This window comes from Spermophilus citellus (genome assembly GCF_964194105.1).
Source record: "Spermophilus citellus genome assembly, chromosome: 14".
Lineage (NCBI taxonomy): Eukaryota > Metazoa > Chordata > Mammalia > Rodentia > Sciuridae > Spermophilus > Spermophilus citellus.
The window spans coordinates 61472755-61487498 of NC_138194.1; the positions used below are offsets into that span (position 1 = coordinate 61472755).

At 39.8% G+C, this 14744-nt stretch overlaps 1 protein-coding gene across 4 annotated transcripts in view; it reads right to left on the reverse strand.

The window, feature by feature from the left end:
- Positions 1 to 11071, reverse strand: part of RUNX1T1 (RUNX1 partner transcriptional co-repressor 1) — a 139546-nt gene extending 128475 nt beyond the window's left edge. The window contains exon 1 of one of the 4 annotated variants that reach the window (XM_081265808.1): positions 10764 to 11071. Coding sequence is in view for 1 of the 4 variants with exons in the window: in XM_081265810.1 (XP_081121936.1) it covers positions 10764 to 10791 (28 nt within the window). In the remaining 3 variants the exon portion in view is untranslated. Of the gene's footprint in view, positions 1 to 2958; positions 2975 to 10763 lie in introns of those variants that run through there. The other 3 variants (XM_081265811.1, XM_081265809.1, XM_081265810.1) reach the window with 3 other exon arrangements.
- Between the last annotated feature and the right edge of the window lie 3673 nt (positions 11072 to 14744).

The window sequence follows — 14744 nt, forward strand, 5'->3', positions numbered from 1 at the left end:
CAAGCTACAAAGTTAATTGATCCTAAGCAGTGATCAGGTCTCACCCTGGACAAATTACTTCAGCCACAAGTCAACCCAAGTGCAATCAAGGATTGAATCAATATTGAACCTTATCCAAATTTCATCAGTCTTCTTTCTACCTTAATTCTCTATGCCCAGGTTTCACATGGATAGCACTGCCATTCACTTTCTTATTATAGGGATGAAGTATTATTTTTGTTATGATAATATTTAAAACATGTTAGAGTTTTTAATTAATACTAGATGATTTTAAAAGAACATGTCTTTCCTATAAATGTCACTAGTAAAATGCATCCAATTTTTCTCTAATGTGGTGCTTTCCCTGTCCATAAAACTTATTTGATTAGCAGTACTATAGAAGCTAACGCTTTTGTATGCAGGCACTCAAGCATAATTTAATCATTTTATTTAAGCATGAAAAAAATTATTCTGAAAGCCCTGTTAGGTAAAATATCCCTGACTAGTTTAAACTTACATTTGCAGGTATATTAAAGGTGAAATAAATCACAGGATGCTCAGTATGCAATGGAAAAGTGTTAACTTTGTTACAATAGTCGGCAGCAAGTTAAAAATTGTAGTATTAGAGAATGTAAGGAATAACTGTCTTTTTTAAAATAAATGCATTTAGAAAGGTTACTTTAAAATAAATTTTGTTTTGTGCAAATCCTTTTTATATTACCAAGACTTTCACCTATGGAAACCTTTTTTATAGTCAAACAAGATGAGGTCCTAATTGCATAATACCATTTATCTGCTGAGGATAAAAAGTGCCAACAAATGAAAATGCACATTAGGCAAGAGATTGTCAGAATAGAAAATTGGTTTTTGTTATTTTTTATTTTTTTGTTTTTTTGTTTTTAAATAACCCACTCACATTAACAAAAGACTGCAGTAGCTACCAAATTATAGGTTGTTATTTTTAGTGGAAGTAGTTCAATATTCATATTGGAGCAGATGTAGCAGTTTAACAAAACAGCTCTTCAAATCCTGCACAAATTGAAAACAGGAAAACTGATTGCATTTTCTCTTATCACTTTCCTTTTCTGAATTGACACTTTTGGCCTTCTGAAAATTTACACATGGCTTTCATCTCAACAGCACCTGCTGATCAAATAGAAACCTAACATTTTCATGAAAATGGTATAAAGGGCCAGTTTTGTTCTAACCATTGTAAAGGGCATGAGTTGCCTGCTTGGTGGCAACAATTGCTGTGTATAAGTCATATTCATAATAGTTTTATGCTTTCATTAAACTTTTGAAAATGTGTTAGGTTCCTTCTGGATTTTTTTTCATATTCACTTTTTTTATGGTTCAAGTTTCTTTGACTCAATCTGCCTAATACTTAATTTTATTGTGTAAAGACCAGGCAAAATGTGTAAAACAGTAGATTACACTAAGATAACAAATAGCATTTTGTCTGCCTCTGCTTAAAATACACACATATTTATCTATCTATCTATATATATCACTAAGCACATGAGTGTAAAATGTATGCATCTCATTCATTTCATATTCTACTCAACAAAAGAAAACTAGAAACAAGTCAGTGTCGGGCCCTTCAGGCCCTATTTTGAAGGGCCCTACATGTTCTTTTATCAGATATAGACGTAACAGGAGCTTCCCCAGAATGGGGAAAAATGGATGTCACCCAAGCACAAGCTGGTCATCTAACTGAAATGAATGACCACTTGCTGTAACTACCTCCCCAGGGAGTAAAGGTAAATCTTGAAAATGGGTATTCTCTTCTGTAAAACAGGCAAGGATGCTAGCTACCTTGCTTCTCTGATTTTTAAATAAAAATGCTCCACATGTTTTTATGTAACATCCAATTCTGGGTAAAATTAATGATGTTCCTAAGACATGCTGTCAGCTTCTTAGCCAAAAAAACCTCTACCCCTTCTGAAGGATTCCAAGCTGTCCTTTCCTATTCTGCCCGGGTGATAAGGTAACCTGAAGGCAGAAATGACATACAGTAATATATGTGCCACTCTGACCAGTTGGGCTGTGAATTTCAGTGTTTCATCATGCTCACTGAGGCAACAGCAAACCTGAAATGTCAATATGTTCAGTCAATGGAAGTAAAATAATGGGACTCTATTGTCTTACCCAATCGATCTGCTGCTGTCAACAAGGAAACATGCCCCTCTGGCTTTAAACAAATTTTAATTAGGCTTTTAGTTACTGGATCATATCTATCTACCTATGAAAAAAAAATCTAGCTTGACAATGTTTAGGAGGCAATCATTGTCTACTTTCATTCCTTTTAAGAATCTTCTAAAGTTGATATAATAATTTTTTGAAATACATTCATAAGTCAAAAACATCTTTTTTTTCTTCTTTCAAACTGATTCTAAGCAAAAGAGTCATGGTTCTTATTCAAAAACCAAATCTACCTAACGGACTTAGATTGATTTTTTTTCCCCTTTAGCCAGAGTTGACCCATACTACACAATCAACAAATTCCATATTAAAAGTAGGCTTCGGTTGCCTTTCACATCACTGGAGGACCCTTAACACCAACACATCAGCAGTGCAAAACAAGTGACACAAAACCAAACATTAACGACCAATGCCCAAAGCTTCTACCCTCTTCAACTCAGTTTGATCAATCCTACAGGGAAGGGTAAATGAAACTCCTCTAAAATAAGGTAGATGCCAGGCGCTGGGAAAGATGGGGTGAGAGTGAATAGCCAATAAGACATTTTAAGTCATTCAAATTGCACCTAAGTTCTTCCCACCGGAAGGGAGACAGTCTCACCTTAAAATAAAAATGAACTAATCAAGTTGTTAAGCAGTTCTTTCTCTCCCTCTTCATCTAAAGGCTTCAGAGTCCAGTCAATAAATAATCTATTGTTCCCCCTTTATCGAGTCTCTTTAAACCTATTCAGACTGGCAAAACTAAACCCAATTAAAGATAAGGCCCTCCGGTAATCTCACCTCGGTGAGTCCTGTCTGGATAGCAGAGGTGATGGGAGATAGCGTCAAGGCCAGGGCTGATGCCTCCTCCTCACCCCGCACAACAAAAGGCAGATTTCTCTTTCTCCCTCTGCTAATCTTTAAATGTAAATTCTCTCCGCCAGCTAAGAGGAGCGACAGATAACATGTTACATCTTCACTTCTCCTGGTCTTATCGACTTCTGAATCATTTGGAAAGGGAGAGAGGGAGCAGGCAGAGCCGCCTCCCCGCGCCCCCCTTGCTCGCGGCCACCCCCTCCTCCGCGCGCCTCCCCCGTTCACGGAGATTACCTTCTGGCAAAGGAGCGCGCGAGAGGCGGCCGCGGCCGAGGCGGCACCCAGACCGCGGCTTTGTATTCATTAAACACACATCGGAGCTTATCAGAAGTAAAAGGCTTGTCAGGATGGCACATTGTGTGTGAGTGAGTGTGTGAGCGCAGGAGGGAGAGGAGAGAAGCCAACGTGCATCAGGGTGATTACAATATCAGCAGGGCCCAGATGGAGGCAGGAAAATAAACAGAGGGTGCGTGTGAGACAGAGCGGGAGAGGGAGGAAAAGTGGGAGAGAGAGAGAGAGAGGAGAAGAGACACAGGCAGGAGGGGCGAAACCATAAGGGATGAGGGGGCAGGGGTTCAGGCCCCTCGACAGGACTGGAAAGTAGGGGAGAACTACCCTGAGGCTGAGTGGGGGTGAAAGCCAGGGCTGGGGGTCGCCCGCACGCCCCAATCTGTCCCTAACCCCCATGAAAAAAAGGGAGGAAATCCAGACCAGACAATTGCATTTCCCTCCAAAATGTTCACATTTTGGAGGTTCTGTCAAGGTCAAAGTTTTTAAAACCACTCTTTTGACAGTGTAACAATGAGATCTTTATCATCTCACCTCCATTCAAATAACCACAATTTGCAAAACCAACCTAGGGAATCCACAGAGCAGTCCTTTAGCCTTCCAGACCACCCTCCAGTGAGGGTTCCTGTCCCTTTCTCTGCTGACCCAGATACCCTAAATTCCAGTCCCCACACACCCACACAGAGAAGATGGGCACAGGCGGATATAAAATAGCTCCCTTTGTGGGCTGTAATGGGTCCCAGCTGAAGACTCATGCAGCCAGTATCATTGGGATAAGAAGGACCACTTGTGATTGGTAGCTACAGGTGACTCCAAGACACCTGCTCCACCTCCAGAAATTGTGTTGGGGGAGGGGGTTCCTTATGTGTACATCTGAAAGTCTATTTTGGAGGTGGGAATTTGAAATTGAGGCAATCAATCTCAGTTTGAGCTGCCTCACAGCTCTTCACCCACCCAGAGCCAGAGAATCAATCAGAGAACAAGTAGGGGCTAATGCTCCTCCATCAGACCAGAGTTCATCCTCCTCTCCAGCAGGGTCAGGAGGGAGATACACCTGAGTAGTCCCTTGGGAGCCCCTTTTCACTTTTAAATGCACCCATCAGACAATCTGAACATCTGATCAGATCCTTAATGGAGTGCAGATAATGCAGCAAAGGAGGTTCTTTTATTGGGGGAAGGGGGGGCATTTGGATGTGTTGTGTTTCAAGGCACTGAAGCCTGGTTAAGAAGCTCTCACTGCAGTGTGGAGAGTGAGTTCAGAATAAAAAAGCCAATAAACTACATAATTTTTCATGGCACACACTGTGGCCCCAGCTGCTGTGAAACTTGGAGTCATAAAATAGTTTGTGCATGAGAAAGTAGAAAGGGACAAAATGAGGGGAGGAGGAATAGGGCAAATGAGTCCAGAAGGACATGGATGAGCAAGAGAACTAGCAGTCACCTTTTAGGGGAGACAGATGTTTAAGAGGACCTTTAGAAAATGATGAGGCATTGTTTAATCAAGTACTCTCCCCTCAAATCACTTAGCCAAAAAACTGTTTTATGTGTAGTGCCCCCCCCTTCCCTCCAAGCTCCCACCCCAAGAAAAGAATCAAGGGATATTTGATAGGTAACACAAAGTGAAGAAAGCTGGCCATGGTGGGGGAAGGGCATGTGTGAAAATCTTGTCATGCAATGAATGTCAGATAAAAAGGGGTCTGCTACAATCCTCCAGTAATCCAATAAAGTGGAAAACCTTGTGGTATCACTGAGACGAGAACAAGGTAATATTTCTCCATAAATCTTCAAGGAGTGACCAGGTTCAATAGTTACAGAAGGGTGCAAAGGTAGGAAGTAAACCACTTGGCAGTCTACATTACAAAATCAAGTGAGCTCTAAATGGGTGAAAATCTGTCATCCCTTCATGTTTTTAATTTAATAACAGATTTCTGGAGTATCATTTTAGCTCAAATAAAAGGTCCCCTTTCACCTTTCTCTCTAGCTGTTACAGAAAACTGTATTCAGAATAACCAGAAGCAACCACACAGACCCTCCCCTTTATCTCATTTTAGTTAGATCACAGACTATATACAAACACCTAAAATTCCAATGAAACTCCAGAAAGAAAAAAAAGGCAACTTACCCACTGATTTTTCCATTAAAAAGTCTTAAGAAATGCTATTTTTAAAAATAAAATGCCCTAGTATTGCTTTCAAACCCATAAGACTTACATTTTTTTCTTTAAAAGGCATCCCAAACATTAGGCATGAAGAAAACTGTACAAACACTAATCTACCAATCTTCTAATTTTGCAAAGGTATAGTATTTCTACTACCTTGTTTGTTCATTGACTTTTAGCTCATGGTTATAAAAAAGATCAACCAGTTGTCTAATGGAAGAATCCATGACACTCCTCCAAATCGAACACTTTACTTCAAAGCTTTCAATTTAAAAAAAAGCAATACAATAATCAAGAAGTATAATCACAGAATAAGTGTATAACAGGAGTGGTGTCTATAATCACAGCTGTCTTAAAGTCCAGGCTAGAGACTAAAAATCTTAATTTCAACTAGTTCTTTTCTTAATAATAGGTTACCTTCCTATAAAAGCAAGAAGTCCATCTGCCCCAGGCAGATAAGTTTTGAAGCATTAATTCAGATAAAAATCTAGCATTTTCTTTCTTTCTTTGAGTATGTGAATTCTAGTGTGCTATAATGTGAGAATTCCAACATATGACCATTATGGCATAATATCTCATTGCTCAGCTTGTCATTATTTCATTTGTAATTCTTATGTTAATTATGTTCATAATTACTATAAACAGATGTGGTAGACATTCATGTGACCTTTTATTGCAGAATGCATTCCTCACTCATTTTGCTTTAATTTCTCATGTACATGAAGCTGAAATGCAGAAAAAAGAAAAAGCCTTTCTAATTTTCTAATGTTTTAAATGCAAAAGTTAAAACAGAACCTACCTCTACCTCATCTGCATTTCAGAATATCAATATATTCTTAACATTTAAGCTGCTTTATAGCACATTTCTAAATTGCACACTGAACCTCACTGCTGCTTACTAAATTGTAGCTCTAGATGCCAAACAAAGGCTAGCATCCATCTCTAAGTTGTTTGTCTTCTTTTTTCCTTAATATATCAAAGGTTAATGCAGCAGAATTGTGCTTCAAAACCAAGTGCCTAGCAGCTACATAGCGATTTATTCACTCATAACTCAACCATCATCCTCTTTACATAAAACACATTTACAATAAAATCAGTATGGATTTCATTAGCTGAAAACCTCCTCGAATTTCATTTCTTTGGCCCTAATCTATAATTAGTGTGGACAGACAGGTGCAAACCCTTCTCTTCTACAGATGGCTACTGGAAATGGTGCAAAGTAGCTCCTTCTGTTTAAACAACACAGAGATAACCTGCTCTGTCTTATCACTTACAATTACCTCCATTAAACTGAACTAATGTTTGCTTTAATAAAATGTTCACTGTTCTTTAAACATTATTTAGGAACTCTTATATTAATGGCTGTAAAAAAAAGTGAAGTTGGAAGGTGTCTCTTTAGATAATAATAAATAGCTTACTCTGGATGAAAGGTCCCCATTGATGGATAATTCTGAGGTTCACAAAGGTTTTTAGTTGATTTAACATTGGTTAGTTACTTCACATAAATAAGGTCAAATATACATTTGAAAAGAGCATTCAGGTGATAAATATAATTTCACATGTAGAACGGTGGGAAACATTTTTCCTGAAGTTTAGAACTATGAAAGGTTCAAATTTTGAGTATGGATTTGGGATGTTATTGCTAAGTATATAACTCCTAAAAGTTCTAGATAGTTTTAAAAGAATATTTATGTTAACCCAATTTTATGTATTTGTTTTACTTCTGATAGATTATTCTTGACATTGATTGAGTTCATTCTTTTAAGACACATTTAAAGAATTAACTATGAATCTAAGTGCACTCTGCAAACACATGGTTAAAAATAACTCCATTCCATAATAAATAACTTCTATAAAGCCAGAGCTCACTGCTCCCTGCTTCTGCTATCAATAAAGCCTGTGGATCACTATATGATGAATAAGGTGCCCATAAAATAAAGAATTTTTAAATGCCAAAACAGCAACAAATAAATAGCCTTTCTCACTGAACTTACATAACTTACAGTAATAGGCTCCAGCAAAATGCAACTGACTGGGTTTTTTTTCACATGCAAATCCTGCAGGTGCCAATTTTTCAGACTGCTTTGCTATGAAGGGCTATGTTGCCTGCATAAAACCTCAATGAGGAAGGCTTTGCATTCAGTGCCTGTCAGCTGATGTTCATATCAAAGAAGTGAGAAACAGGATTTGACAGTGAAGAATGTCCTAAACTGACAACCACTGACCAGCATTCCTATTGGAAGCATTTCTTTCTCCTGATCCCTTTTCAGTGTTTAAGGAAAAAAAAATGGTGGGGGGAGCTAAGCTTCTATATTACAATAAAATAAATTATAATGGCACCTTACATTTGTGCAGTTCTTTGCTATTTATGAAATACTCTTTTATCTGGAAATATTTCAACCAACACCTCGATGAGAGAGCTTATCATCAAATACTAACACCAAGAGCAATAATTTGCTTCTCTTAGAAAAAAATTGTGAACATATATTTTTTCAAAAAGCTTCATTCCTATAGCTGAAATGTTACTGTCCTACTATTTCAAGCAACTTGGAATTTAATATGCAGTTTGCATTGTACTGTGGACAGAATACTTCTTGTTAGGAAGGTCTTTTTAAAGCTTTTATAATCAAATTATTAGCAGGTATTAGTGAGTCAAAGAGACTTAGTATAAAGGAAAATATCATTTCAAAGACTTCTGGTCTGTTTTGAGTTGTCCAAACATTAGAGAGAGGGGAAAAATGCACCGTTTTCTACACATTGCTTTTATTAGGTATGAACTGGACACTGGAGAAACTATACACTGAAATTCTCCCTCACAACATTTAGGTTTTCAAATAAAGCGACTGCTGTTCAAATGGTTTATAATTACATTACTGATGCTTACACAAAAATTTAATATAAAGTTCTTCCATTATATAATCTTAAATTCAATTTCTGTGCACTCCAAATGAACCTGATTCCTTGGCTATTTTATTGGAATTCTGTTTTTTGAAAGAATTAATAACAAATGCTAAATATAGCACTAGAAAGGATAGATTTTAACTCCCTCAACATCCATTCTGGCTGGAGGGTGGGGGGAAGCCTGAATCAAACTAAGATTCTCTGATTAACACTGGGTGAGATTGTTAGAGCTCTCTGAAAAGGTAATAGTAAAAAGAAAAAAGAAATGAAATCATAGAACCCTATCTCAAACATCTGACAGCACTGTAATGTTAAAACTAGACTTAAGGATAAACAAGGGGAAAGGCATTGAATTAGGAATTTGCTTCTGTTTATACATCACAACTGAAAGAAACACCCAAATATGGGCTAAGATGGTTTAAGAAACAATGATGTTTGTTGATCTTGTCTAAAGAATTGTGTGATGAGAAACTGGACACAACAGAATACTCACATGGTCTAGGCAAACCGCTGTAATAAACTAAAAGGAGGCCCCCAACACTAACAAACCGTTTATCACTAAGAAGCTGGTCAATTTGTATTCTAGGGAGTGTGGACTCACTGGGCACAGACCCAGTTCCACTCCTGTTCTATGCAAAGCAGGGGAATGAGCCACTGAGTGCACTTAAAAATGGTACAGATGTTTAAATGGAGACTAGGAGGGGAAAAAATCCTGTAAAACACATTTCAGTTCACACAGAAGGTAGAAAGAATGCTTTGGTCAGCAACCCGACCTTTATCAGGAGATAAATCAATTTGCAGCAGCTGTGGACAGCCATTTATATACAGGCCCTGGGCAGATTAATTAAGGGGAGTGAAGTTAAAAATTCAAGAAGGCTCAGAGTTACATTAAGCACACGAAGTTGGTCTGGAGTGGCCTCTCCACCTCTCCTGGTCCTCACTCCCTCGCCCTGTTCTCCGTGGCTGTTCTGCAAGATCTCCTCCCAGGGAAATACTAGCTATTCCTTAGGAGACCTTCTTCTGCAAATTTCCCCAAGCAACAGCAACCAGGCTGGAGCACACTGAGATTTGTGATGCCCAATCTTGAAGGAAAACTAAAAAAAGATTTCTCCACTACGTTTTGCAAGGAATAAGGAGACCAAGGAAAGCAGGACTCTCCAGCCAAATCTTCCAAACTGAAAGGCCTTTTGGGGGAAGAGGAGGAGGGAAGGCGGCTATTTTTAGTAACGGTCGTGGTTCACATCCTACTTCCCGGAATCATAATACTCAAAAACTTTTCCAAGGGTTGACTGCCCTTACCAAAAAAAAAAAAAAAAAAAAAAAAAAAAAAAAAAAAAAAAAAAAAAAGTTATAAAAACGGATTTAGGCGCCTTCTGTTGGCATAACCGTATTTGTTTAAAGCATCTTGGTCAGCGCAAGGTCCGCCCTGAGAGAGGGGTCTGGGTGTGCCAACCAACCCAATCCTTTAAGGTTCGTCAGGAGGGCTGCGAGCGACTGGGCGTGGGGCTCCTATCCATGAGCCCCGGGGGCTTTACCAGAGGGATTTCTGGAAAATGAAAAGAATTCTCAGGACACGACTCCCGTCTGTGCCCCGCCGGGCACACGGCACAAGGTTCTCCCCGTGTAGGAAAGGAGGACGCCGCCGAGTTGAGGCTGCGATGGGAACACCAAGAGAGTCGGGCCCTGGGGCTCAGTGAAGTCCCGCAGAGGCGGCGGTGCCCAAGCGTCCCCGGCTGCGGAACCCCTGACTTGCCCTGGGAGTCGTCGCCCTCCAGCTTGTCCACAGTCTTTCTAGAGGAGCACCGCAAATGCCCAAGAGTAACAGGAAAGTTTGGAGAGAGCCTGGATGCCGCTAAGAGGACCCTCTACTCTAGTGGCAGCCCAGTCCCAAAGTTAAGATTCCATCTCTCTTGTTCCTACAGCTAAGTTTGCCACCGGCAAAACCAGCATTTCATTTTCAGTTTTAAAACCCCACGATGCGGGGATCGGGCCACCTGCCAAATGCACAGTGGGGCACCTTGACTAGTTGTTTTGTTGGGAGGGGGTACACTTATCTTCCTGCTTCCACATGATTGTCAAGGAAAGAAAATAAAAATTATTTTTAAAAGGCAGTACGGGGAATCTAAAAGTAAAACCCGCATCCTTAGCTGACCCGTGAAGTTCAGTGTCATCCCAGACTGGAGTCACCCGCGATGTTCCTCTTTGCCCTAGTGCGCAGTCCTACCCTAGTTGAGCGACAAGTACAGCCTGGAGCCTTGGGGTCGAATAATCCAAACCAAGTTGACGGTCATCGGAATAGTAATTAATAGTATCAGCCAAGGTCTAGTCCCAGCCGCCTGCCATCCCTCCCGCCCGCCGGCCCAGCCCGCCCGCGGGCACTTACACTGTACAGGGCCGGAGAGTCCCACCATCCGCCACGGGCTCCGAGCTGCAAATAAAACTTCCTCTCGTTTCTGCCGGCCCGTGGGGCAAAGGGGCAAGGGTGCAGCGCGGCTTCCCTCGCGAGGCCAGAGTGTCCTCAGTCACTCGCCCACTCGCGCTCGCCGAGAGGCCGCGGAGTCGCGCCGCCGAGCGCCTGCGGCTGTCCCGGCGCTGCGCAGAGCGAGCTGCGGTGCAAAAAGCCCGGGGTCGGGGACGCCAGCCAAACGCAGCCTCCACGCAGAGCCCAAGACTTGCGGAGCTCCGCTCCCCTCCTCCCGCCTCCCTCCCTCCCTCCCTCCCTCCGCTTTTCTGTTGTTGCTGCTCTGGCAGACAAATGTGATGTGGGGCGCAGGGAATTGCCACTGTCACAGGCGGCGTCTGCGTCTGCCTCGCCCGCCCTAGCTCACTCTCGAGGAAGGCGACGCATTTATCTGCAGGGCGGCCAGGCGTCCGCCGGGGAGCAGGAGCGCCGCGCGCTGTGCGCCGAGTGCGCCCGCACCAGGCCGGCTCCGGCGCGCGCCCGCGCCCAGGGCGCCACGGCCGCTCCGGAGGGAGGCGGCGGCGCGGCCGCTACCAGGTGCAGGGGGGAGGGCCCGTGGCGGGGCTGGGGGGAGGTGGAGGTGGGAGACATCTGTGTCGTGCGGGGGTCACGGAGGTCAAGTATATGTTAACAATGGGCAGTCCCGGCTCACTGGGGTGCGTGGGCAGGCAGGCGGCCTCCCTCCTGGCCTCGCCCTCTCTGGTGCAGGCTGGACTTGGGGCTGGCTCCCTAATGATGCCTTCCCCGGACGCCTGGGCTTGGCGGCCCGAGTGCCCCGCAGTAACCCAAGACGACCACTTTCCCTGGCCATCTGGAGCGCTCCTAGCTGCCCTGCCTGTGTCTCATCACTGGCTGGAGAGACAGCTCTGCCAGAAATCAAGCCACTCTCAGATCTCCTCTCTAATCCCCTTCTGTTAGCTGATTTCCAGACTGAATATTTGCTTTCGCATTAGATAATAGCCTTAGAGAAAACAATTATCATTTTCTTTTCCCCCCTTTGTTTTTCTACTTCTCCCATAGTATACCATTAAGAGGGATCTCTTTCCATCTCAGGTTTTTTTTTGTTGGATGTGTCCGTTACCCTTAGGCATTAATATCAAGACTTTGGAGGGAGGGAGGGAGTCCCTGGGGAAAAAGATAGGGTGAAAGAATTCCAGATATTTCCAGAACAAATAAATAATATCTCAGTGGAGAGGGACGATAATTTGTACAGAGCAAAAAAAAAAAAAAAAAGGCTTGGATGGCAATGAAAATATTAATATGTAGGTCAAATATGATCAGATAATGGCTTGCAATGATAAGTCAAATGAAATCTTTTAAAATTATTATGGAACGGTGCCATGACTGCAAATGTTATTGTATTTAGTGGAACATTTTGAAATCCTACTCTCAACCATGTTTTCCCCAACTGGCCTAAATCAATGTAAAATATCCTGCGTGCATGTTTTTAAATCTCATCTTTACAAAGGAAAAAATGTGTAAGAGACTCAGAGTCAGCCTGATGCACTAAGAACTGATGAGACATTCGTGGGTTTATTTTTTGAAGTGGTGTTTCAAATATTTACCAGAGAGTAAAATCCCTTCCCCCACCCTTTTAAGCCCAGCTGGAGCTTCCAATTCTGAAGTCTTTTCAGACTCTACTAATTTTTAGCAATTCATTTCCAGAAAACACTCATTGTACATTCTGCCCTCTCCTTGGGACATTTGTCTAATGAATTATAATGAATTAATGAATTGTAAAAGTCTTGGTATTTGGTATTATAATGTTCTTAATATGAGTCTCCAGTTTTATCAAGGTGTGCAGTCTATAGTAATTTCTGCATTTGTGATTTTTGGATATACTTACAAATGTTAACATAAAATATATTTTTTCATGTATATTCTACTACTATAACTCTTTTGTATTGGAAATTTTGTCAAAGCCTACTAATCTATTCTGAAAATAATCAAAAACATGTTGATATTTTACTTTTTTATTATCTGTATTCTCTTCTGTCCCCTATATTGAAAGTCAATAATTTGAATTTTGGAATTCTATACCCATACTTATTTAAAATTAATAACATTTGAGTCCCAAGAATGATTCTCATGAGATAGTGTTAGTTTCAGAGTCATATTTTAAAATTTAGAATTAAAATAAACCAACAATATTTTTATGACATAAAAGGGGGGAGAAATGAAATGTATAGAATGCTGTATTTTTCTTTTTCCTATAAATTGTGCTATTGTAAGTATGAAATCATAATGGAAACTATGAACTTCTAAATCAATGGAAATAACTTGCAGGAAATCAAAACAGTTTTACACATTCAGGCTGTATTAGTAACACCAGGTAACCAGGTATATTTTATAAATTCTACAAATCTTATAGAATCTTCCCTTTGGCCAGTCATACTTTTAGAAAAGTAATAGGTTATTGTTTAGTTATACTTCCTTAAAAAAAGTTCTTTACTCAATCTGGCTATATATCATTAAATCTAAGATTTTTTTTTTTTTTACTTTCAAATAACAGCAACTGAAAAACATAAACATACCTCCTTGAGTAAATGTAGAAGAAAAGACTCAGTATATTCCTAAATCCCACTTGCCACCCCTTTGAAAGGCCTGTATTCTACAAAATGTAGAACATATTTTTCTATGGTGTATAATCCTAATATTATCTCCCAAGCTTTTTATTTGGAGCATATAGTAATTATAGGGGCCAACTCAAGCTTGAGATGATGCTTGAATTGTAAAATCTAGGAAAATAAAATATTAAATGAACAGTCAGGAGCTCACTGATGCTGTGTGGAGGGAGGGTGGGAATTACCTGTAAAACAGTATAAGTCCATAAAACATACGGTTACCTTAGCCTTGGCATGGAGGGCACATACCACATAACTTTCAATACACAATGAAGTATTAATTGATACATTCTTCTTAGTCAATCTAAGGAGACAGAGCTGAGTAAGTCTTCCTATGTAGACACTCACAAGAGAGATTTGGTTTCTAAACCTGGAAAACTAGTTTGTTCAGCAAAAAGGAAAAGTATTAAAAAAAAAACTTCAAATTAAAAGAGGAGATTGCTTAGGAATATAAATACCTACCCATCATGACAAAACCATTAGCTTAAAAACAAAATACACAATAATGTGTTAAAACAATTTTTTTTTAAAAAGCCCTTACTAGCAATTTTCTTCTTCTCACACTCTAGGAGGTTTTTTGTTTGTTTGTTTGTTTTTCTCACATCATTAAATTTTTATTATTATTAAAGTACTGAGTTCTTTCAATTTACAGGTTTATATTTTTTAGGTAAAGCTGCCTAAGGATGCTTTTTGTTTTCCCTCAAACCAAACCTAAAAAAAAAAAAAAAAAAAAGCAGAGCTTTCAATACAAATTTCAGATGAGTGCTTATTACCTTCTTTAGAGATGTGTGATTCACCTCTCACAAAAAGGAATTCCTATACAAAATGTTAACAAGTACTTAATTAGCACTTTTAAAATTCCTTCTTGTAGATCTTAAAGTTTAAATGACTCCCAAGCTGTGATTTTCTATTCCTTGAAAAAAAAATCCTCCTGTTTGCCTAGGTTGAGGAAAATCCTTAATTACCACATTACTTACTTCTAACAAAATTATTTATTATTGTATTTGTGAAAAATGGAATATGATAAACATAAGGAATGGCAAGCCATAATTAAGTTTTCATAAATTTAGACTTAGCCACTATTTACAATTTCTTTCCTTTTTGCTGTGTAATTTTATGTAATTTGCTTTTTGAGCTCTGTGTGGCTAAGTTTTATTTCTAATCTTTGCAATTTTGTTATTTAACTTGTTTAACATTTCATTTTAAGATGTAGACCAAAAAATAATAAATTTCCAAGATCCTTTATTTTATTTTATCATAGTTGGGCTACAAATACTTA